Source organism: Oryzias latipes, chromosome 8 (assembly GCF_053564925.1).
Source record: "Oryzias latipes strain Hd-rR chromosome 8, Olatipes_Hd-rR_3.1".
Classification (NCBI taxonomy): Eukaryota; Metazoa; Chordata; class Actinopteri; order Beloniformes; family Adrianichthyidae; genus Oryzias; species Oryzias latipes.
This window is the reverse complement of record NC_136244.1, coordinates 27,538,429-27,561,013: the sequence shown is the minus strand read 5'-3', so window position 1 is coordinate 27,561,013 and position 22,585 is coordinate 27,538,429. Positions and strand designations below refer to the sequence as shown.

The 22,585-nt window shown below is 43.3% G+C and overlaps 2 protein-coding genes across 4 annotated transcripts; both read left to right on the top strand.

Annotated features, from left to right (window-relative positions):
- The first annotated feature begins 1,001 nt into the window (after positions 1–1,001).
- On the top strand, positions 1,002–5,288 carry LOC101156657 (trypsin-1-like). 2 transcript variants are annotated; one of them, XM_004071121.5, is made up of 6 exons: positions 1,007–1,191; positions 2,000–2,020; positions 2,210–2,393; positions 2,474–2,736; positions 3,970–4,103; positions 4,553–5,288. In XM_004071121.5, exons 1-6 carry the CDS (start codon positions 1,137–1,139, stop codon positions 4,805–4,807), a joined length of 912 nt encoding a protein of 303 aa, XP_004071169.1. In that variant the 5' UTR covers positions 1,007–1,136; the 3' UTR covers positions 4,808–5,288. The 2 variants fall into 2 exon arrangements, with proteins under 2 accessions (XP_078808095.1, XP_004071169.1); XM_078951969.1 differs by lacking the exon at positions 2,000–2,020 and having other exon boundaries at positions 1,002–1,191.
- Positions 5,289–13,708: 8,420 nt separating this feature from the next.
- LOC101170432 (chymotrypsin-like protease CTRL-1) lies at positions 13,709–20,570 on the top strand. Of its 2 annotated transcripts, XM_004071097.5 has the most exons (6): positions 13,709–13,846; positions 17,954–17,974; positions 18,163–18,334; positions 18,409–18,674; positions 19,717–19,850; positions 19,926–20,570. In XM_004071097.5, the coding sequence occupies exons 1-6, from the start codon at positions 13,792–13,794 to the stop codon at positions 20,154–20,156; spliced, it is 879 nt and encodes a 292-aa protein (XP_004071145.1). In that variant the 5' UTR covers positions 13,709–13,791; the 3' UTR covers positions 20,157–20,570. The 2 variants fall into 2 exon arrangements, with proteins under 2 accessions (XP_004071145.1, XP_078808096.1); XM_078951970.1 differs by lacking the exon at positions 17,954–17,974 and having other exon boundaries at positions 13,752–13,846.
- The last annotated feature ends 2,015 nt before the right edge of the window (positions 20,571–22,585 follow it).

Sequence of the window (22,585 nt, the reverse complement as noted above, 5' to 3'; positions counted from 1 at the left end):
CACGGGATAAGACCAAACACACTGGCACGGGACAAAGGGACACTCAGTCTATTTAAAACATGAATGAGGGAATCACAGGTGGAAACAATCAGGAAGGATTAGACAGCCACACCTGTGTGGAAACACCAGGGCAGGAAGTAACAAGGCCTGAAACGAGAGGATAGTTGGTGTTTCAAAATAAAACAGGAAGTCCAGCACGAGAAAACACAGGTGACAGACATTGACCAAAAGTGCACAACTCAGGACAAAATATAAGACTGACGAGACATGACACCTACTGAGGTCTGTCTGGTCTCTGTATGACCAGCAGGAGATGGTTCACATAGCCGGCAGTAAGTTGGGCCGGTTCCTGGTGGACATTGGATTCCAGCAGGGGTTCCTCTTATCCCCAGTTCTGTTCATAGTCTTTACTGAAAGAATTTCTAGGTGCAGCCAGGGACCGGAAGGGGGTCTACACAAGACCTACCAGCCCTGGGAACGCCTCAGGGTCCCCTGAGAGGAACTGGAGGAAGTGACCGGGTAGAGGGAAATCTGGATATCTTTGCTTGGATTCCTTCTGCGACCCAAGAGGAAGAAGATGGATGGATCTTCTCAAAAGCCCTCTTGATGTTTGTAAAGGTGACATTTGTGGCTGGGTAGCTCGGTTGGTAAGGTGGAAGGCTGCCACGCAGAAATTCAAGGTTCAATTTAAGGTTCAGGAATGAACAATGGTAATTACCATATCAATGGCGAGCAATTAACGTCACCCAGGGCCCTTGGGCAAGACCCTTATTGCTACAGCCTCCCTAGCGCAGTTTGTCTGCAGCTTGCCGCTCGCCGCTCCCCCAGGGGATGGGTCAAATGGGAGAACAAATTTCACACACCTAGGTGTATGACAGATACTGGGACTTTATCTGGACAGAAAACAGCAGGGACTTTCACTTTCTCTACTTCTTTAAATCCTTGCAGAACTTCCTGCAATTATTTCAGAGTTGTTTCCTTTGGTGAAAACAGATTTCAAAAAAACCTGAATGTTGAGGAAGAAGAGGTGTGGTTTTTGTGGTGTTTGAACAGCTGATTGGTCGACCAGTTTGTTCAGGTGTAATCATTATTTCCTGAAGGTGAACTTGACCGTTTCAGTTCAGACAAACAGCAGCATGAAGCTCAGCGGTTTCACCTGTGGACTGCTCCTCCTGGTCTTCTCCTCCACAGGTGAGTCTGATCATCTCACATCTTTAGTTCAGATTCAAACCGTCCTTCATGTCCAGCTAATGAGCTTTCAGGATTCAGACCAACAGTCAAACCAGACGCTTCCCTTCTTGGTTTGAGGTCTGGACGCTCCGCTCAGCTCAGACGTGTTTTTCAGGTCTGGTTCTCCATTTGACTCAGTGTCTTAGTGTCTGTCAGTCTGAGAGACAGTGAATGTGTTTTTATCATGATGCTACCACTGCCGTGCTTTACTGTGAGGAAGAACACAGAAATTTCTTTTAGATTTAATCAAAGTAACTGTAAACAGAGAATATTAAAGTGATTTTAATGAGTTCGCTTCAGTGTAAAACATCAACAGTAACTGATTTTTCAACATTATTACCAGAAGTCTCAAAAAGGTAAAAATGTTTTCAAATTTTTTGTAAAGAGCAGAAAGACAATCAGTAGTGATAAAAAAGTGGAATTACTTTTTAAAGGAGAACACCTAAACAGTTGATGGAGGAAGTCAAAGGCCTCATTATTAAAGGTGTTTTATGAAAATCTCTGAAAGTTCAAACCGATTCTGAAGTTCCTGTTAGAACACTGACAGAACCTGAAATCAAGACTCAAACCGCAGATCCACCACATTAAAGAACAACCAGGACACTGAAAGAAAGTGAAAACGGTAACAACGGTAATGTCCAACGGTCCAACGGCAGAACTGTGTGGTTCTGCTGAATCTGCAGAACTTCCTGGATCTGAATGAATCCCTGAGCTGAGTCTGGACCCCCACCAGGAAAGGCTTTTTCTAAACTGTCTGTTCTCTCCACAGGAGCAGAGGCGCAGACAGACGGTGAGTTCTGTTCACTTCATCCAAACTAACAGCAGCATTTGGTTTTAGACTCTGAATGGACCTGGACCCAGTCCTCTCAGGACGGCAGCAAATGCATAGAAACTATCTGTAGACACAGACATTCAGACAGAAACCTGCTGTGATCCGTTACCATGCATGAGCTGCTGCAGGTTCTCCTGTCTCCTGCAGTCTGCGGTAAACCCCCCCTCAACACCAAGGTGGGGTCCAGGATCGTTGGAGGCCAGGCCGCTGCTGCGGGGGCGTGGCCCTGGCAGGTCAGGATGCTGTTACCAGTAATCGGGGGGACAGCTCTCTGTGGGGGGTCTCTGATCAACAGCCAGTGGATCCTGAGCGCCGCTCACTGTTTCAGCAGGTGAGCTGAGCTCTGGTCACATGACCTCACCTACCTGCAGTTTAGTTTTTATTCAAATATATAAATGTTTGTCTTTTCAGCACCAGCACTTCAGGTGTGGTCGTTTACCTGGGAGAGACACAGAGAAAAGGTCCTAACTCTGTGAGCAGGACGGTGTCCCGGATTATCGTACATCCAAACTACGACAAGCTAACTCAGGACAACGACATTTCCCTGGTGGAGATGACCTCACCTGTGACCTTCAACGACTACATCAGCCCCGTTTGTTTGGCGGCAAAGGGAAGCAACTTCCCGGCCGGGACCACCGCCTGGGTCACCGGCTTTGGGACGCTTTCATCTGGAGGTCAGGAGGTCACCTTGTTACTTTGTAACCTCTGAAAGACAAATCTAGATGTTAACAAAATGTTATTACAGAGCTTTTTTGTGAAGAAAAGCTGCTTCACCTTAAGCAGTTTTAATGTTTTTAAAAAGTTTTTTTGTATTTGGTAAAAATTCTCTAAAACAAACCTTAAATCCTGAATATTTTAGTGGCTTTAATAATCATTAAACCTGAATATTTGTCTTTAATCTGGTCCTGCCATCGCCTGGAGACTCAACTACACTCTAAAAAGAGTGTTTGGTCTGTTGTTGGAAACTTTTTTACATTTATCTAACTTAATTATTTAGTTTGGTGAAAACATATCTTTTTTTTTAGTTCATTCAACTTAAAAATAAAACATAGTTGTCTGACATAGTTATTTTACTTTCAATCAACTTAATTCAATAAGTTGGTGTAACTTTGGTGTCAATGCGTCATGACGTCATAACGTAAGGCAGCCCAAGGAATTGTGGGATACCATTTTCTTTGCCTATCTGGGCAGATTGGGGTTTGAGTGTGAGTTTTTGTCCTTGTGTTTTGTTGTCTAGCTGTTTTACTCTGTTTTAACTAGTAATTTAAACTATTATGTTCATTTATTTCTGAACTATGAGTTAGAGTTTGGGGGAGGAGGATGATAAACCCCCTTGGGGGTAAAAGCACTATGTCCCAATATTAAAGACAGAACTCACGATATTTGAGCTCCTGCCCTGTAGTGCATGACATTGCTGGGTCATTTATGTGTTTGATTTGGAAATTACAAGGCCTGTTGGCCAAAACTTTAATGTATATAAAATCAATCAAATCATAGTAAAAAAATCAAATTCAGAAATAAGGACCAATACTAGATGTACATTATATTTAAGTTGTATAAATAGAAAAATGAAGTTAAATCAACATATTAAATTGAGTGGGATAAACTTAATTAAATTATGTGTTACTAATTGAAGTAATTCATTTAAATTGGATCAACTTTGGGTTTTTTTTAGAGCGAAGAGTGAACCACAATCCACGTCACTCAGCAGTTAAATCGTTCATCATGGTTATGGTTATGGTTAATATTGGTTATTTTGGTTTTGACTGGATCTTTAAAATTCTATATAGGAATTCAAATGTTTGTTTGTTTGAATCTGAATGACAGAAGTTCCACTTCTGGGCTGACTAAAGTTCTGATTTGGCAGTCCTCAACTGCAGTGTTACAGCGTTTCTCTTCTTTTCCAGGAAGTACCTCTTCCACTCTACAGGAAGTGAGCGTTCCCATCGTGTCCAACACTCAGTGTAGGGACTCTTACAGTTCACTCACCAGCAACATGATGTGTGCTGGTCTGACAGAGGGAGGGAAGGATTCCTGTCAGGTGAGTCCTGACACTTTCACCATTTGATAACAACATTCAGAAAACCATCAGGACTTATCCACTGGTCCCTTTAGGGTCAGAGTGTGTTTGTGTTTCCTGTAACAAGACAATCATGAGTACAAGTACAATACTGAAGTAAAGGTTGTTGTATTGCTGTTCATGAGTCTGTGAAAATATACATGAATGTACTCAGACGAGAAGTTTGAAGGTTGAAGAAGATTTCCATGTGGGAACAGTTGAACATGGATCAGTGTGTCCTAAGGGTCTAGAGGCTTGGAGCAAGACCAAAGAGGAGGTCCAAGGATGAGGTGAAGGACAACATTAGGAGGGTGTGGAGGAGGAGGATGCAGATGGTCAGAGGGTTGCACTTTGGCGCCCCCTAAAGGGAGCAGCTGGAGGCCAAAGAAAAAGAGGAGGACCTGCTCTAACCATCTGTCTGCTGTCTGCAGGGAGACTCCGGTGGTCCACTGGTGAGTAAAAACGACACCAGGTGGGTCCAGGCTGGAGTGGTGAGCTTCGGATATGAATGTGCTCAGCCAAACTTCCCGGGAGTCTACACCCGGGTCTCAGAGTACCAGACCTGGATCAGCAGCCAGGTCAGGGGCTCCCAGCCGGGATTCGTCCGCTCCTCCAGCATCTCAGCAGCTCACTTCATCTCCATGGCTGTGTTGCCCGTCCTCTTCTCCATCTTTGTCCTCTTCTGAGAGCCTTGAAGAAGTTCTTCAGGACGCACAGAAACTCAGGGTCAGAACCTGCAAAGAAGTTCACTTTAGAAGAACGTCACCCCTGAAAAATCTTAAGACGCGTTCAGTTTGTCCCTCTTGAGCTTCTGTACAGAAATGAATCCTACTTTTCTTTGATGTGGGTGTAAATGAAGGGAATGTGCTTTTAGCAGGAATGTCTGCACTGATGAAGTCTGTGAACTCAGGAGCAGCTTTGCTGATCCATGGAACTTTGTGGTCTTTCACTTTGTTTTTCTGGTTATAATTTTATTTCTGGATGTTTTACTTTTATGATTTATTCCTAAGGAATTTCAGTCGTTGGTGCAAACGTGTCATCACTAAGACTTAAAGATGTTTGTGATTGAAGGACCAAACTCTGTTTCTTATTTCTTCCTGTATTGATTTTAAAGACAAAACTGTCAGATAAATGCATCTAGACAATAAAGAAAAACACAAAAAGAAACCACAACAAGTCTGTTTCTTATGCACAAGGGAGAAAAATCAAATGACGGAGGTCTTCCAGCATCCTTCTCTTTCTCAAAGGACTGCTCCACTCGTGCTCTTTTCATTAAGAATCCAGGTGGGTTACAATTTCCAAGCAGAGACACAAACTGAAAAGTTCATTAGTGGTGTCGTGTAATGATCCATTTGGGAGGGTTTTCAGTGCAAACATCTTTCTCTCCTTATCAGCTAAGGACAGTGCGTTGTAATCCCCCCCCCCCCCCCAGCTGGGGGAAGAGCTGGCAATAAAACACAGAACTGTTTCTAAAAAGGTAAAATGCTCAATTTGAGTTCACATTTAAAAATACATTTAAACAATGATAATAATAAAAAACAATTTCTTTCACATCATTCCCTCCTGTTTATCACTGATAAATGTTCAAGTCTCACATCCAATATCACGTCTCTTTTCAGTTTTCTGGGACATCTTCATTTTCATAACACGTTTATCAATTTACACTCAGATGAGAAGATTTTTTTTACATAGTAATTACAGTTTCAAAATCATCACAGTCATCTTGTTCTCGTTGTAATAACAAGTTGTATTCTTTCCTCATTGGTTGTTCTTCCTGCAGATGGATAAGGATTCTAAAAGAACCAAATCCATGTGGCGGCTCCTGTCAGGAGTAGCAGGAACAGTCGACCAAAGAAGCTGTTTCTAAGCCTGGATGGACACCCTATGGTGGAAATGTGCCTATTTTCAGGAGGGAGAGCTTACTAGCACTTTACCTCCTCAAGTCCTCTAACAGTGTCTATTGCAAAAGAGACCTGGTGGGCTTCTTCGCTAAAACTAGGTGGATCTCCGTGCTTCATTGACATTGAGACAAACAGCTTTCATACAGCGGCTTCCCTCCCATTCCCTTTAGATTTTTCACCTAAAACCTAATGAGGTGAAATCTTGTTCTACTTGAATTGATCAGCAGCTTTGTGTTAACGCTGCAAGGTTTCCAGCTGCCCGCTGCTTCCAACAAGTTCACTCCATTTACACCACAAAAAGATTTTTTTCTTTTGACAGTTTTAAAACAGTTCTCAAACCTGTATTCTCTTTTTGAATTCTAGGCCTTTTCGGGACTTGAACCCTTACACAAGTTTTAGGCTACATGACCTTTTAATGTACCTTTTTCAGAATTCTGGGCCACTTTGGGGACTTGAACCCCTAAATAAGCACTTTTATACTTGTTGTGGTCCAACTGGTTCACAGATCACGTCAATCCCGACTCCACGATTGGACCAGTTGATTGGCAGGCGTAGAATTCCCTACGATGGACTTTCTTCCAAAGACCTATTATCATGGGCTGTGCACAGAATTCTATCTCGATGGTCCTCTCCCAGGGACACAGACATGTTGTAATCCGGCACGAATGGACCAAAGAATGTTAGATAAATGAATGTAGACAATAAAGAAAAACACAACAACAAGTAGGTTTAGTGTAATGGTGTTCAATCTGATATTCAAAACACAGGGAGGCCAGTTTATCCAGATCCGTGTCTCTGTTTATTCCCCCTTGTTCATTCTCTTCTAAATACATGCAACAACTGAACCATACTAAACAGACTCCCCCTAGTGGTCGGAGTCAAGCAAGCACCATGCATCACAACCCTCACCCTAGTTGGGGTAAGAACTGGCAAAAAATAATGAAAAAGTATTTCGCAAAAACACTCTAACATCGTGTTTAGGAGACCACGACCCAAACCCATCTCAGCAGTGATATTTACTGAATTCAGAGATAACAGAACCAAAAAAGCTAAGGAAACCTGAACTTCACTAGGGAACCTGGCACCATAAGAGAGAACATGGAAGAAACTGTTTAAAGTCTTAATCAACATGGAGCCTTGAGTTTTGACTTCAAAATGAAAAGCAGCAGAAATCCAGGACAGAAGAATGGTCCTCTGTACTCCGTCCTGAGGGGAGCCGTCCAATAAACCCAGAGGAAACAGAATCCTGGGTTTCACTGAGAGGATGCGTGTATCCACGCTTGCTTTATTCAGGGTGATGGGCCAAACTTGATGACGTCTGAAATAAATAAAATAAAAAAATTAAAAGTGAAGTAACAAAAACAGGGGAGGGATTATCGAAGTTCACTTCAACCCTTTCAAGGATAAATTCCTTTAGAAAAACTTTATATTTAATAGTCTCATTGTTTTATTTTTTGTATGCATAAGAGGTAATGTGCCCGTTTATGATGAAGAGTAACCACTGAACTATGTACAAGTGTATGTGGATTTATAAGTGCTTTCCAATCAATGTCACGATCAAGTTTGATGAATCTGTGTGGATGAGTGTACCACATGTGTATATATATATATATATATATATATATAAACGCCCCTCTCACCCTCCGCAGGTGGTTTCTCCTCCAAGCTCGGGTCCTCCACCAGAGGCATGGAAGCTTGAGGGTCCTGCAGTATTTTAGCTGTTCCTAGCACTACACCCATCTGGACTGAGAGGTCTGAGGTCTTTCCAGGTATCTGTTGTAGCCACTCCTCCAGCTTGGGGGTTACTGCCCCAAGTGCTCTAATTACAACAGTCACCGCTGTCACCTTCACTTTCCATGCTTTCTCCAGTTCTGTATATTATTCCAGCCACTTGATTGTGGCGCTCCATGTATGCTTTCCCTGCCAGCATCTTACACCCTGCAGTTATGTGCTGGATTGTTTCAGGCGCCTCTTTGAACAGCCTACACCTTGGGTCTTGTCTGGTGTGGTAGATCTACACCTTGCGTCTTGTCTGCTGTCACTGACACTGACACTGTCAGTTGGGGCCTTGAGCTTGATGTACTCATGCATCTTGGATGTTTCATCCTGGATAGTGGCTTCCACGCTCACTAGTCCTCGGCCTCCTTCCTTGCGGCTAGCATACAGTCTCAGGTTGCTGGATTTGGGATGGAACCCTCCATGCATGGTGAGGAGCTTTCGTGTCTTCACATCCGTGGTCTGTATCTCCTCCTTTGGCCATCTTATTATTCCTGCAGGGTATATGATAACTGGCAGTGCGTAGCTGTCTTATTTTTGCCAATGAGCTGGCTTCTCAGGACTTGCCTTACTCGTTGGAGGTATTTAGCTGTTGCAGATTTCCTTGTTGCCTGCTCCAGGTCACCATTTGCCTGCGGAATTCCAAGGTACTTGTTACTGTCCTCGATGTCTGCTATTGTTCCTTCTGAGACCCCTCCTGTGTGGACTACCTTGTCTCTTTGTCACCATCTGGTTGTATTTCTCGAGCCCGAATGACATCCCAATCTCAGTACTGTAGACGTCATTGGATTAGCTGAGAAAACTCTCCTAGTGATTTTTTGTCTCAATTGGACAATATTAACCCCTCCCTCAGTGACCTTGAAGTTTTCCCCTTCGGCCCCTATGAGTGCGCATTGTCAAGGAATAAAAACAACATAACAATTAAAATTAGAATTAGAATGAAAGTTTTAACATCAAAACTGATCTCAAACAACTTAATCTACAATTCTATATGTATGAAAAAGAACAAATATCAATGATGATGAAAATTGTAAACATTCAAAACATCCATTATATAACTGAGTATGCTTGTATTCCTGTTTCTTCTAAATTTGAAACAATTCTAAAAAAAGGCAATATTCATATTCCATATCCAATCTACAGTCTCTGTCCCAAATATTTGTTAGTGTTCACTTTGAGACTGCTAAGCCCATCTATTGGCATCCATCTTAGTTCTCCTTAGTCTTCTGCTGAGGCACCATATCAGTCTCATTGAGGGAGGGGTAAATGTTGTCCTGCTGTCCTTCATGTGTCAAAGTTGGCTGTCTTGAGTTTGAGGATTAAAAATGACAGGCTCTCAGGTGTGCTGCTAGCCCAGCACGGGATCTTTATAACGTAGTTCCTCTCCACCGCGGCTCCTTTTTCCTTGAGAAAGTTCAGAGTAGAATACTGCTTTTGGGCAATCTATTTTTGGGCATCCGACATACATGCCCTGCCCATCGAAGGTGTGACGAAGTTATTAGGGCATGAACACTAACTATGTAGGCACGTCTCAAAACCTCAACATCTGGGATACTGTCTTGCCACTTGATGTTGAGAATGAAGCGAAGGTGGCAAAGCTGAAGTCTTGTTAGAGCCTTGATGTGTCTGTGGTAGAGAGTGGAGAGAGTGGTACACCATAGGCCTTAGTGGTAGATAGTATTCTCCGTTCCACTTCCAGATCAGCTGAGTTTGAGTTAGTTAAGGTACTGCCCAGGTAAGTAAAACTCTCTGTTGACTTCAGTGGTTCATCATGGACCATAATCGCCTCTGGGTGTTCATTGGATAATGTGGGAGGCTGATACAGTAGTTCGGTTTTGGAGATTTTAATCTTCAATCCAAACATCTCAAATGCAGAGGAAAAGCAACCTACAATCTGTTGCATATCAGATGCATTACTAGCTACAAGGGCCGAGTCTTCAGCATAAAGTAGTTATTTGACACACATCTCCTGTGTCTTAGTGTGGGAACGAAGACGGGCGAGGTTGAAAAGTTTACCATCAGTTCTTGTGCGGATGAAGACACCCTTGTTTGGGCCTTCTTTCATAGTCTCCAGTACAGCTGTAAGATAAAGAGAGAAGAAAGTTGGTCCCAGTACACAGCCTTGCTTCACACCAGTGTTAACCAGAAAGGTGTCACTGTGTTCACTACCAACTAAAACCTGTGCCCTCATTCCATCGTGAAATTGCCTAATAATGCTGACACGCTTGTCTGGGCAACCATAGGTTTCAAGGACCTTCCATAGAGTTGTACGATTGACTGTATCGAAAGCCTTTGTAAAATCTACAAAGACTATATAAAGTTGTTGGTGCTGCTCTGCTGCCTTCTCTTGCAGCTGTCTCAGAGTGAAACTCATGTCTAAAGTGGAACGACCAGCCCGAAAACCACACTGAGACTCAGGAAGTACTTCCTTACCAATGATCTTTAATCTATTCAGGACAATCTTTGCAAGCACAGTTCCAGCAATGGCCAGTAGTAGATTTACCCCGATGGTTTCCGCAATCTGCACAGTCGCCCTTTCTTTTGTAGATGGTGATAATTAAAGCATCTCGGAAGTCTTGTGGCACAGTACCAGAGATAAGATATCTGTTAAGTAGATCTTACAGAGATTCACACAACTTCTCGCCACCATATTTCAGAATCTCTGATGGGATGCCATCAAGACCAGGTGTTTTACCACTTGCTGTTGATTTCAGAGGGTACTTGAGTTCTTCCATACTGAATTGTCTACGGCTACACAGTTCGTTCTTTTTTGGTTTATTTTCCAGGTTCTGACATGCATTTGACTTTACTGCATCTTCTTGATTTAGCAGCTTATAAAAGTGCTCCTTCCATCTGGATCTGATGTCTTGAAGATCTGTGAATAGCTTATGTCATGGTATGACTATAATTGGGAGTGACCCAGATGCTGTAACCCAGAAGGAGACTCGGACATTAAGGTGAGTTTAGAAGTTTTTATATTGGAAGGTGAGTTTTGGCTTATTTCCAACAGAGGCGCGGCGGCTGGCTGGAGGAAAGCAGTTGCAGGATTCCAGAGGTGAGACGGCGTGGAACCAGAGGACTGTGACCAGGTGAGATCCAGAGTAGATTATTCCTGAGGCAAAGACGAGAGGAGCAATAAGTAACACAGAACTTGGTAAACAGAACAAGAACATGAGCGAGCCTGACTAAGCACCGTGGGAGGTAAAACGAACTGGCACCGACTGAAGATTCAGAAGATCCTTAAGAAGGCAGCGGTGATGAGGTAAGTGGTGGCAGCTGGTCGCGTCCAGAACAGAGCAGACGGGAGAGGGGGAGAGTAGCTGGCAGAGGCACCATGTCAGCTTACTTCCATCTGCTGATCTTACTGGTGCAACAGCGGTGCTTCTTGGGCCATAGAGAGACTTCAGACCGGCAAACAGTCCATGATAATTATGATTATCAGCCATGCTCTGCAATTCCTCTGCTTTCTTCTGCCACCAGTTGTTTTTCAAAATGTTTCAGCTCCTTCTGTTCCTTAGTCTTGATTTCAGAAGGTGCACTCTTGCTCTTAGAATTTCTTATGTAGATGTCTAAGATGTATACGCTTCTTTTCCTCCAGGAGTTTCTCGATTTCACCACCATGTTCACAAAACCAAAACTGAGCCTTTCCTTAAACGGGACCTAGGGTGTTCATACTTGTAGAATAAACTGTTTCTTTCAAATCTTTCCAGTGCTGTTCAATATCCATCTCTCTAGTCAAATTTACATTCTCCAGAGCAGCTACAATTTTTCTTTCATAGCTTATCACAACACGTTTTGTTTAGCAGCTTATTGGTATCCAGTTTCTTGGGCTTGGTACTTGCAGAAGTTTTTCTACGAGGTAACACAATTTTCATTCTAAGTTGACATCTCGCAAGGTAATGGCGAGTAGAGCACTCTGGTCCACGCATTGCCTTTGTACATACATACATCTGCTAAGTCTGATTTTCTGGTAATGACACAGTCAAGCAAGTGGAAGTGACCTGAGCGAGGGTGCTTCCATGTGAAGAAATTCTTATCGGGCTGATAGAAGAATGTGTTGGTGATGGTTAGGTTAAGTTGAGCACAAAGGTTTGAAGAAAATCTCCATTGGAGTTCTTTTTCATCTTTCCAAATTTGCCAATGACACCCAAGTAGGTTTCCTAAGTATGTTACAACTCGAGCATTGAAGTCACCTAATATCAGGAGCTTGTCTTCTTTGGGAACTTTGAGGATTACATGAGTAAGTTCTTGGTAGAATGTTTCTTTTTCGTCATCAGTGTAAGTCATAGTTGGGGCATACACGTTCACCAGAGTTAAATAGCAACCTTTCTCAATAGGGACTCTTAGAGACTTAAGTCTAGGGGAAATTGCTGTGGGTAGTAATACTAACTTCTTAGCAATTGTGTTGTGGATTGCGAAGGCAACTCCAGCTTCTCTAGGTGCTGTGGTCTTACCAACCCAGAAGAAAGTGTACTCTGTTTCGTGGAGCTGTCCCTGAGCCTCAAGACATGTCTCCTGTAGGGCTACTCTCTCAATGCTGCTTAAGGTTCCTTTGCAATCAGAGCTGTTATACGTTCAGGTCGGTTATCATTATCTAGCATAATTCGTTTGTTCAATGTTGCGACAGTCATCTTCTTCGATTTTGAGGTTCTACTGCATTAAAGGAAGTCCAGCTGAATGTGGTTAGCCAGCCAGGTATGGATCTGAGTACACTTTTTTTACCCCACCTTTTCTAGGTGAGCTGCCTGCGTGCAGACATTCTGCTAACAGCTCCCAGCTACTTAGGCCTGCTGTCGACACATGTACTCTATCGCCACAAGTCTTAACACTCAAAACAATCAAAACCCTCAAAACCCAAAACAACTTGCACAAAACCAAAGCCAGTTGGTGTTGTGCCTCCACCAGACTGCCTCTCTGGTCCTCAAACGGCACATACAATGTGGTACACAAGTGTGCAACGTACATTGCTGACGAAGAGGTCGCCCCGCAGGACCAAAACACTTACTAGCTGATGCCATCCTTTGGCCTCAGCTTTTTGAGGCTCACCAGCATGCCATCAGGTGTTAACGCCATTGACTTTTGGCTCATCTGCCATTTCCACCACGAGACATCCTGCTGCCAACGCCTGAACCTGTGACCCTAGGTAGGGAGGCTAGAGGGTGCTATCACTTGCCTAAGGTGAACCCTCAGACTAGTGGAGGGAAGGAGTCGTCTCACTTCTCCATTTTAGACTGGCTCCAAGCTAAGTCTAACCACTGCCCATCACATAAAAGTCACATAGCAACAAAGCAACAAAGACTAAAACAACAGTGGTAACCGTAAAAACTGTTTCTTTGTCTTTCATAAAGTATTCCTGATGTCAGATAGAGTGACGTCTGGAGGGAATTTCACTTTCTCAACTTGATGAAATCCTTGCATAACTTCCTACAATTCTTTCAGCGTGTCACGGGGGGAATGGGAAGTACCCAGGCGCAGAGAGGAGAGGAGGCAGGAGGATGCAGGGAATAGGGTTTAATAACATAAACTAAAGACAAAAACAAAACCACTGCATACGGCAGGCTAGAATCTCGAAACACTACAAAAACACTCAGCTCGAAAAACCGGGGAAGAATACAATATGGACCAGCACAGGAGGAAGGGAAAGACAGGACTTAAATACATACAAGGCAACAAGACACAGGTGGAAACACTCAGGACTGATGGGGCAAGGTCAAACTCGAAACAACAACGGAACAGGAAATACTACAAAATAAAACAGGAAGTGAAACTCAAAACATCACAGAACAAAAGGAAACAAACCACAAGGGCAAAGAAACAGAAACCGTAACATCGCGTTGGTTCCATGGTTGAAAGATAATGAAACCTGAATGTTGAGGAAAAAGAGGTGTGGTGTTTGTGGTGTTTGAACAGCTGATTGGTTGACCAGTTTGTTCAGGTGTCATCATCGTTTGCTGAAGGTGAACCTGACCGTTTCAGTTCAGACAAACAGCAGCATGAAGCTCAGCGGTTTCACCTGTGGACTGCTCCTCCTGGTCTTCTCCTCCACAGGTGAGTCTGATCATCTCACATCTTTAGTTCAGATTCAAACCGTCCTTCATGTCCAGCTAATGAGCTTTCAGGATTCAGACCAACAGTCAAACCAGACGCTTCTCTTCTTGGTTTACGGTCTGGACGCTCCGCTCAGCTCAGACGTGTTTTTCAGGTCTGGTTCTCCATTTGACTCAATGTCTTAGTGTCCGTCAGTCTGAGAGACAGTGAATGTGTTTTTATCATGATGCTGCCACTGCCGTTTAGAAGTTTGAAAAGTTTAGAATTATTTGAAGAGTTACATTGGGATTTAAACAAAAATATTTTATCTGGATAAACTTAAAACTTAGCTGCAAAAGATGAAAATGTGTTTTTTAAAGACCATAAAGATAAACAGCATTCATAAAAAAGTGGAATTAATGTTTAAAGGACAACACAACTACAGAGGTGTTGAAGTCAAAGACCTCATTATAAAATCTCTGACAGCTGAAACCGATTCTGAAGTGCCTGTCTGACTGCTGGCAGAACCGGTAATCAGAAGTGAAACGGCAGATCCAGCAGATTACAGACCAACCAGTAAACACTAAAAATAACAACAGTAAAGAGAAACTCTGAAGGCTCAGACTTTAGAGGAGAAAACCTCCATGAGGATGACGAGGCAGCTGCAGTGTTCACCGTGTCAATCAAAGACACCAGAGTCACAAACTGCGGATCAAACAGGGTCTGAATCCAGATCGCTCTGGGTCCTGGAAGCTATAACTGCTGTCCAGCTGCTGCAGGAAACTGGACCAGAGGGGGAGGAGTCTGTGGATGACGAGGAAGATGAAGGGGAAAGATGTAGGACTGAGGAGAAAGACACATATTTGGAAAATCTCAGAAGAAACTGGAGACTTTCAGATGCTGTGCTTCATTTCTCACAACAGTTAGTCGACCTCCACAACATTTAGACGTTTGTGCGTCATGGTGGCAGTTTCATGGTTAATACATCCAATAGCTAATGCTTTGGGACACAATAGGTTAAGTACAAATATAAAAAATGATCCATTCTGACTTACTTTAGATCATTATTCATGTGACATCATCACTCAGCTTTACCAACAACAGTGAAAGTGTGTCGTTTACAGTTTTATTTGAACAATTTCTTCCGTTTACTAACTGTAACATAGAAAATAAAATTACAAAAATTGTTTTTATTGACTTCCTTTTACTTCTAAATGAAGTCTGTGCGCTGGTCCTTCTGAAGGAACTCACGAATAACCTGTTTGTATAGGTTTTCCTTTCAACAGTTTTAAAAGTCACTCTGTCTCCATGGCGATCACTGCCAGAGGCGTGTCTCCACGAATTCCTGAGATTAGACACGTAATCTTCCATTTAAAAACTGATGCTTAATAATAACTGGACGGCTGCACCTGACTTGCTGCCACTAATTCTATTATTCTTTAGCCGCGGTGTCACATCCTCTGAGATCACCAGCGCCCTCTGTCTTCAGGTGGGTGCAACGCGGGTCTGGTTTATTTCTTTAGTGGACAAAATAGACTAAATAGCCGCGGTTACATGGGCAGAATATCTTGATGGGATCAATGGTCGGGTTAAAATTCACCCGTGCACATGGGATCAGAAACCTTTTTCCGATTAGAACAAACGTTCCCATGGCTCACACTTTCGGTCGGAATGAATCATTTGGGCATGTGCAGTAGTGTTAAAAACTCCCGGATGAGGAAGTAGGTCCCGTTCTAAACAAACAGCTGACACAGACATTTATTTTATGCAGCAGTTCTATAATATACGAGACGATCTTCCAAACGTGCTTTTATTAATGTCATGAATAGTATGAAGCGCCTGTTCGCTCATCGTTTTATTTAATCCGTGTGATCAGTGCTGGAAGAAGGGTTAGGACAGGCTATAAACCCGGGCTAACAACAATTGCCTGATGGACACAAAATCCAGGACCATAAAATGCTGCAATCTGCATCTTGGCTGCACGTAAATGTCTGGGATTAACATCAGCCTTTATTTTGTCGGGACACAACTGGAAACACAAATCCACGTGAGTGTTTGAACAGTTTCTAAGGTCTGAGCGACATTTAATTCTGCTTCCCCAAACTCGCTGTGTGAGCTGGCGGCTCTCCTGAGTCCTGGAGCCGCTAACCCCGAGCGGCGGGACGGTTCGCAGTCTGAATTCTCCCACACATAAAACAAAGAAAAACGCACACGTAAAAAAGCATTCTCCTCCCATCAGACGCGAAGTTATTAATCCAGCTGTTTTGCTCACTCGGGTGCCAGTGGATCGAGTGAGCGTCGGGGGGCAAGCGCTCCTTCCCCGCAACTCCCTCATGAGGGGTGTAAGAGAGGGGACAGCCAGCGGGGCGAGAGCGGAGCGGCGCTTTTCACGGGGCGTCAGCAGAGCAGCTGGTCGGTCCCGTTTGAGCTCCAAAGCTTTATCTCAGTGAAACACCATCTATGCATGACGTAACCCAGAGCAGTAGTGACACACGATCAGAATGACCGTTTACATGCTCCACGATCGGATAAACGATCGGTATAACCCACCTATCTCGATCGGAAAGAAATTCTGATCCGAACGAGTCTGACCGGGGCAGAGTATTCCGAATGGCGCGTTTACATGACGCATTTTCTTTCTGATCAGGCGTTCATTCCGATTACTTTTGCCCATGTAAACGCGGCTAGTGAGTCACAAACTGGCACCAATGGAGTCAGACAGTTGGCAAGATATAGGAAAAGGAAGTTATTAAATATAAAGCATTTTTTGTGATAACAGAAAGACAGAAACAGTCAGGGTGTAATATTAATAAATTATAATAATAATAATATTAATGTACGGTGCAGTCTGGATGCAGGGGCGACATGGGTGGCTAAATAGTCATTGATTTACAACTAATGATCTTCATGTCATTGTTTGCATTACAATATGCTGAACATGTTGTCAAACATTTTGTACATTCATTTTAGAATATTTGTGTCCAGCAGCAGCATCACTGACTGCAAGGACCAGATTGTTTTCGCAGTTAGATTTCTGCGCATTTGAGTGAAAATGCGGGGGGCCACATGTGGGAAAAGTCACCAAAACATGCACACGCCTAAGGACCCGGTGAAAAGGAATTTTCAGTATAGTAAACGAAACCCCACCCATGACGATGACATCACACCGAGCGATAACGTAAAAAAAAATGAATGGGTCGAAATACACGTCATGTCAAAAATCAGTAACCAAACCAGACCACACATGTCGAGGATGTCCCAAAGAAGTTTTGAAATAATTATGGGATGGCAACACGACCTTTGGCTTGGTGGCGATTTTGTGGATTTTCTTTCTTTTCGACAATATGGGAAAAAAACCTTTTTGTTCAAGCGATTTTCGCAAAATTGCACACACATGCCGCCAGCTCGAGTCCACATCTTCCACAGAAGTTTCATCGACCTTTCACCTTGGGAAGAGGCCGCCATCTTAATTTTCCTCCCCAAAAAAACACCTTTACTTCCAGATACAAATGAAAACTCGTCGTTGTGATTTTTATCGATCATCTCCTAACTTCTCTGGTATCAATAGCAAGTGGAAAAAGGAAAAAATGTTGGAATTAGTAATTGTAGATTTTGAACGGCCTTTTCTTGCTGATCTCCCCAGCTGCGGATCGTCTCGGCGTCTCATGAGGGCCACGGCGGGAACCAACCACTCAGACACTTTCACTAATGTAAATGTTTGACTTCAAAGACCAAATGATCCATCTTGCTTTAGGGATTTGAATCATGAATTACACATTTAGAGCTTCTGACTCGCTTCAGTCATAAAGTGAGTCGCTTTTGCTGGTCATCCACCACGACTTGCAGTTTACAGTTTTGAGAAACGCCTCAGCAGTGATGCAAACTTTAATACTGTTGTGAGAAATGATCCAAAAAGACTGAGAAAAACTGAAAGGAAGAACCAGGATGGAGAGCATGAGTCAGTTCAAACTGGAGGAACTTCAACGTCTGAAACAGATCTGAGGTCCAACGGCAGAACTGTGTGGTTCTGCTGAATCTGCAGAACTTCCTGGATCTGAATGAATCCCTGAGCTGAGTCTGGACCCCCACCAGGAAAGGCTTTTTCTAAACTGTCTGTTCTCTCCACAGGAGCAGAGGCGCAGACAGACGGTGAGTTCTGTTCACTTCATCCAAACTAACAGCAGCATTTGGTTTTAGACTCTGAATGGACCTGGACCCAGTCCTCTCAGGACGGCAGCAAATGCATAGAAACTATCTGTAGACACAGACATTCAGACAGAAACCTGTGTGATCCGTTACCATGCATGAGCTGCTGCAGCTTCTCCTGTCTCCTGCAGTCTGCGGTAAACCCCCCCTCAACACCAAGGTGGGGACCAGGATCGTTGGAGGCCAAGCTGCTGCTGCGGGGGCGTGGCCCTGGCAGGTCAGGCTGGATATAAACGGGGCTCTCTGTGGGGGGTCTCTGATCAACAACCAGTGGATCCTGAGTGCTGCTCACTGTTTCAGCAGGTGAGCTGAGCTCTGGTCACATGAACTCACCTACCTGCAGCTTTATTTACATGTAGACATGTTTGTCTTTTCAGCACCAGCACTGCAGGTGTGGTCGTTTACCTGGGAGAGACAGAGATAAACAACAGTCCTAACTCTGTGAGCAGGACGGTGTCCCGGATTATTGTACATCCAAACTACAACAGCGACACTCACAACAACGACGTTGCTCTGCTGAAGATGGCCTCGTCTGTAACCTTCACTGACTACATCAGCCCCGTTTGTTTGGCGGCACAGGGCAGTGACTTCCCCGGCGGGACCACCGCCTGGGTCACCGGCTTTGGGACGCTTTCATCTGGAGGTCAGGAGGTCACCTATTTGGTCAGATATCAAAGTCCTTGTAGGAAGAAAAACAGTTTGTCAAAAAGACTGTTGGAAAGATTTCTCCGTCTTTGAGCAAAAATTTGACCCCCGCCACATGCGGGAAAAATCACCAAAATTTGCACCCAGGACCTGGCGAAACTGAATTTTCGACAGGGTGAACGACACCCCCCCCAGGACAATGTCATGGCAGCGAGCGATAACGTAAAGAAATGAATGGGCCAAAAATTGCTAATAGAGTAAAAAAAAAATAAAAAAAAAAATCAAATACAGTTCCGAACTAAAATACACGTGTCTGGGATATATAAAGAAAGTTTTCAATTTATTATGGGATGGCGACACGTTCTGCGGTTGGGGGCCATTTTGTGCCATAATATGAGATTTAGCGATTTTTGCGTTTTTCCACAATGAACAACGGAAAAATGAACTTTTTTTTGAGTGATTTTCACAAAATTTCACAAACATGCTGCTAGCTTGAGTCTGCATACAGACCTGGAGTTTCGTTGACCTTTGACCTTGAGAAGAGGCCGCCATCTTGAATTAAAAAATTAAAACCAAAACTTGTCCTAGAGGTTTTTATCGATCATCTCGTAACGTCTCGGGCATCAATGGCAAGCTACTGTGGAAATGAAATTGTAATTAGGAGTTGTAGATTTTGAACGTGTGCGTAGCGAGCTCGCTTATTGTCGTGACTTGCATGCTTATCAATGGAACACTGAAAATTGAATGCATGCATCCATGCATGAACATATTGACATTGGTTATGAACATATAAGGAATGTGGCTGGGGTTTTAAAAAAAAAAAGTTTGTCTGCATTACATTTTTAAGATAGTCCAGATATTTAAATTTAAACTTTAAAATTTAATAAAGAGTTTCAAATACTATAATGGCTATAATGACAACAGTCTAAACCTATTTTTTTCTCCTTTCTGTGTTGTATTTCATTGTAACCATCGGTAAACTGATGGGTTTCTGCTGCACTTCTGAAGGTTCTCATCTTCATTCTTCTCTTCTCGTTCAGGTTCTGCGCCTTCCACTCTGCAGGAAGTGAGCGTTCCCGTTGTGAACAACACTCAGTGTAACTCTTCTTATAGTATAATCACCAGCAACATGATCTGCGCTGGTCTGACAGAGGGAGGGAAGGATTCCTGTCAGGTGAGTCCTGACACTTTCTGGCTGTAACATTCAAAGAAGACAGACCTGCTCTAACCGTCTGTCTGCTGTCTGCAGGGAGACTCTGGTGGTCCGCTGGTGACTAAAAACGGCACCACGTGGATCCAGGCTGGAGTGGTGAGCTTTGGAAACAAATGTGCTCTGCCAAACTTCCCGGGAGTCTACGCCCGGGTCTCAGAGTACCAGACCTGGATCAGCAGCCTCGTCAGCTCCTCCAGCATCTCTGCAGCTCACTTCATCTCCATGACTGGTCTTTCCGTCCTCTTCTCTGTCTTTGTCCTCTTCTGAGAGCCTTGAAGAAGTTCTTCAGGATCCACAGAAACAAAGAAGAACTTCACATTAAACTGGAACACCTCATGGAGGCACTGAATAATTTTATGTACTCTCTTTTCTGCAATGTGTTAATAATATTTTAACAGACTTTTCTTGGATGAACTAAATTATACTAAACATCTACAGTTGAACCTAACTATTATTTACAGGCTCCTAAAAAACCCCAAACGTTCACTGTTATTCTTACGTCTCAGTAAATAAGAACAAATCTGAGCAAATGAATGAAGGGAAAATGAAGAGACTCTGCTTTTTAACAAGTTGTGATTTCTACTGTTGTCTTTGTTTTTAACTCATGAAGGCTGAAAACCTTTTCCTGGATTTACTCGGTAACTCTGATTAAATGAAGATGTTTTTGATTGAAGGACCAAACTCTGTGTTTTGTGATTCTTCCTGTTTCTCCAAAGGAAGTGAACTCTCTGCTTTCAGCGGCAGATTTCTGCTGAAGAAGAGACGACTCATCGTGGAGGATCTCCGTCTTTGGTTCACTGTCATCAGTGTGTCACCAAAAACATGCCGGGCCGGATTATTGTTGTGTTTATTCGTTTCATTACATTTTTTTTTATAAACTTACTTTACTTGACTTGACTTGAAGATTTTGGAGCATCTGCATTTTAACGTCAATCAGTTATGAAGGAGCAAAACTCCTTAAACTTGAAATGTTTCCATTCATAATCGACAAAAACCAAATGTGACAGAGTCCAGGATTCAGGAACACTTTACAATCAGGGTCCTTTACTGACGTTAGTTAATTAAGCCTCCATTTACAATTATCCCTTGTGCTGTCTTAGATGACCCCCCCCCCCCTTCCATTGAGGTGTTCTCCCTACCATGACAAAGGTGGATAAAGGTGGAAAGATTTCATGTAATCCATGGACACCAGTGAAGATCACAAATCATTGAAGAAAAAGGTTCAGAGCACTGTCTAGTGGGTCTAGATGACCCCACTCCCAACGTTAAAGTGCCTAGCATAGCACAAGGGTTAGATACATTTTTAACAGCCACTTTTATGCATTACTTTGCATTTCTAAGTGTAGTGGTTAACTAATGTTAATTATTCAGCCTTACTTAATGCATTAAGCAGCATTTATGACAGCTGTTTATGCATTCATTACAAGTTAGTTAACATATTTGTAAAGCTATAATAAATTCTACAGGAATGATTTTCTATGGTTGTTATTTTCTGAGTTAGGAAGCAATCAGTTGGTTCGGTTTTCCGTGAGGTTTTAAGCCTGACCTGACCTTAACAAACGCTTAACAAATGCATTATTTAAGCATTACTTAACCATAGTTATTCATTCTGAATGGATGACTGGAGGCTGTCAAGTGGGAACTAGTATCACTTTGGATTTTCAACATGCAGGAACCCTGATGCCCTCCAGGGATTTGACTGATCCCAGAGTTAAACCAAAAACCCGAAGCAGCTCTACACATCACTGTCTTTCCACCTCCATGCTTCGGTGTTCCTGTGATGAAACTCTTGGCGTATCTGACCACATGACCTTCTGCCAATCCTCCTCTGGCTCTTCCAGATGGTCTCTAGAGAACTTATCATGTTCTGGACATGTGCTGGTTCAAGTAGGAAGTCCTTTGGAGCTCTGCAGGATCTGAATCCACAGTAACCATGGTAACCGTTGTTCCTGTGGCCCCAGCGCTCGTCAGGTCATTGACCAGTCCCCCAGTTAGTTCTGGGCTGGTTCCTCAACGTTCTCCAGATAATTTGTTCCACCAGGTGAGATGTTTCATGGAGTTCCGGGTGGAGGGAGGTTGTCAGTGATCTTCTTCCATTTTCCAAGAATTATTCAAACAGCTGATCTTCTCTTTCCGAGCTGTTGCTTTTTGTGAAATGGGTCTTCCCAGCCCGGTACAGGTCTACGGTCTTGTCTCTGGTGTCCTTCGACAGCTCTTTGGTCTTGGTCATGGTGGAGAGGTTACAGTCTGGCTGTTGAAGGGTGTAGACAGGTGTATTTTATACAGGTAACCATTTCAAACATGTGACATCAGGACAGGTAACAGGTGGAGGAGAGAAGAAGTAGGTTGGGGAAGAAACAGAATTATTTTGAGGATCCACTACTTTTGTCCAGAGTCGTCTCACTGTCAGCATCATCAAACTGGCGTGTTTGCTGAGTCAGCGTTGGCCTGAACGAGTCTCGGGGTTTTAAGGAGCGACGTTTCCACGCTGTGGTGCGGTGGAGTTGGTGGTGGAGTTGACCTGGATGTAATCTTCAGTAGAAGGATGGTTCATCAGGGCCCAAACTGGTTGGCAGTGTAACCTGCTGGTTGATCGTTTTTGCCAACTTTGATCAGGGTTTGGATCAGAACCGGGTTCAGGTTTGGTTTGGTTTCCCTCTTGACTGTCAGAAATGCAAATGTCTGTGTAGAGAACA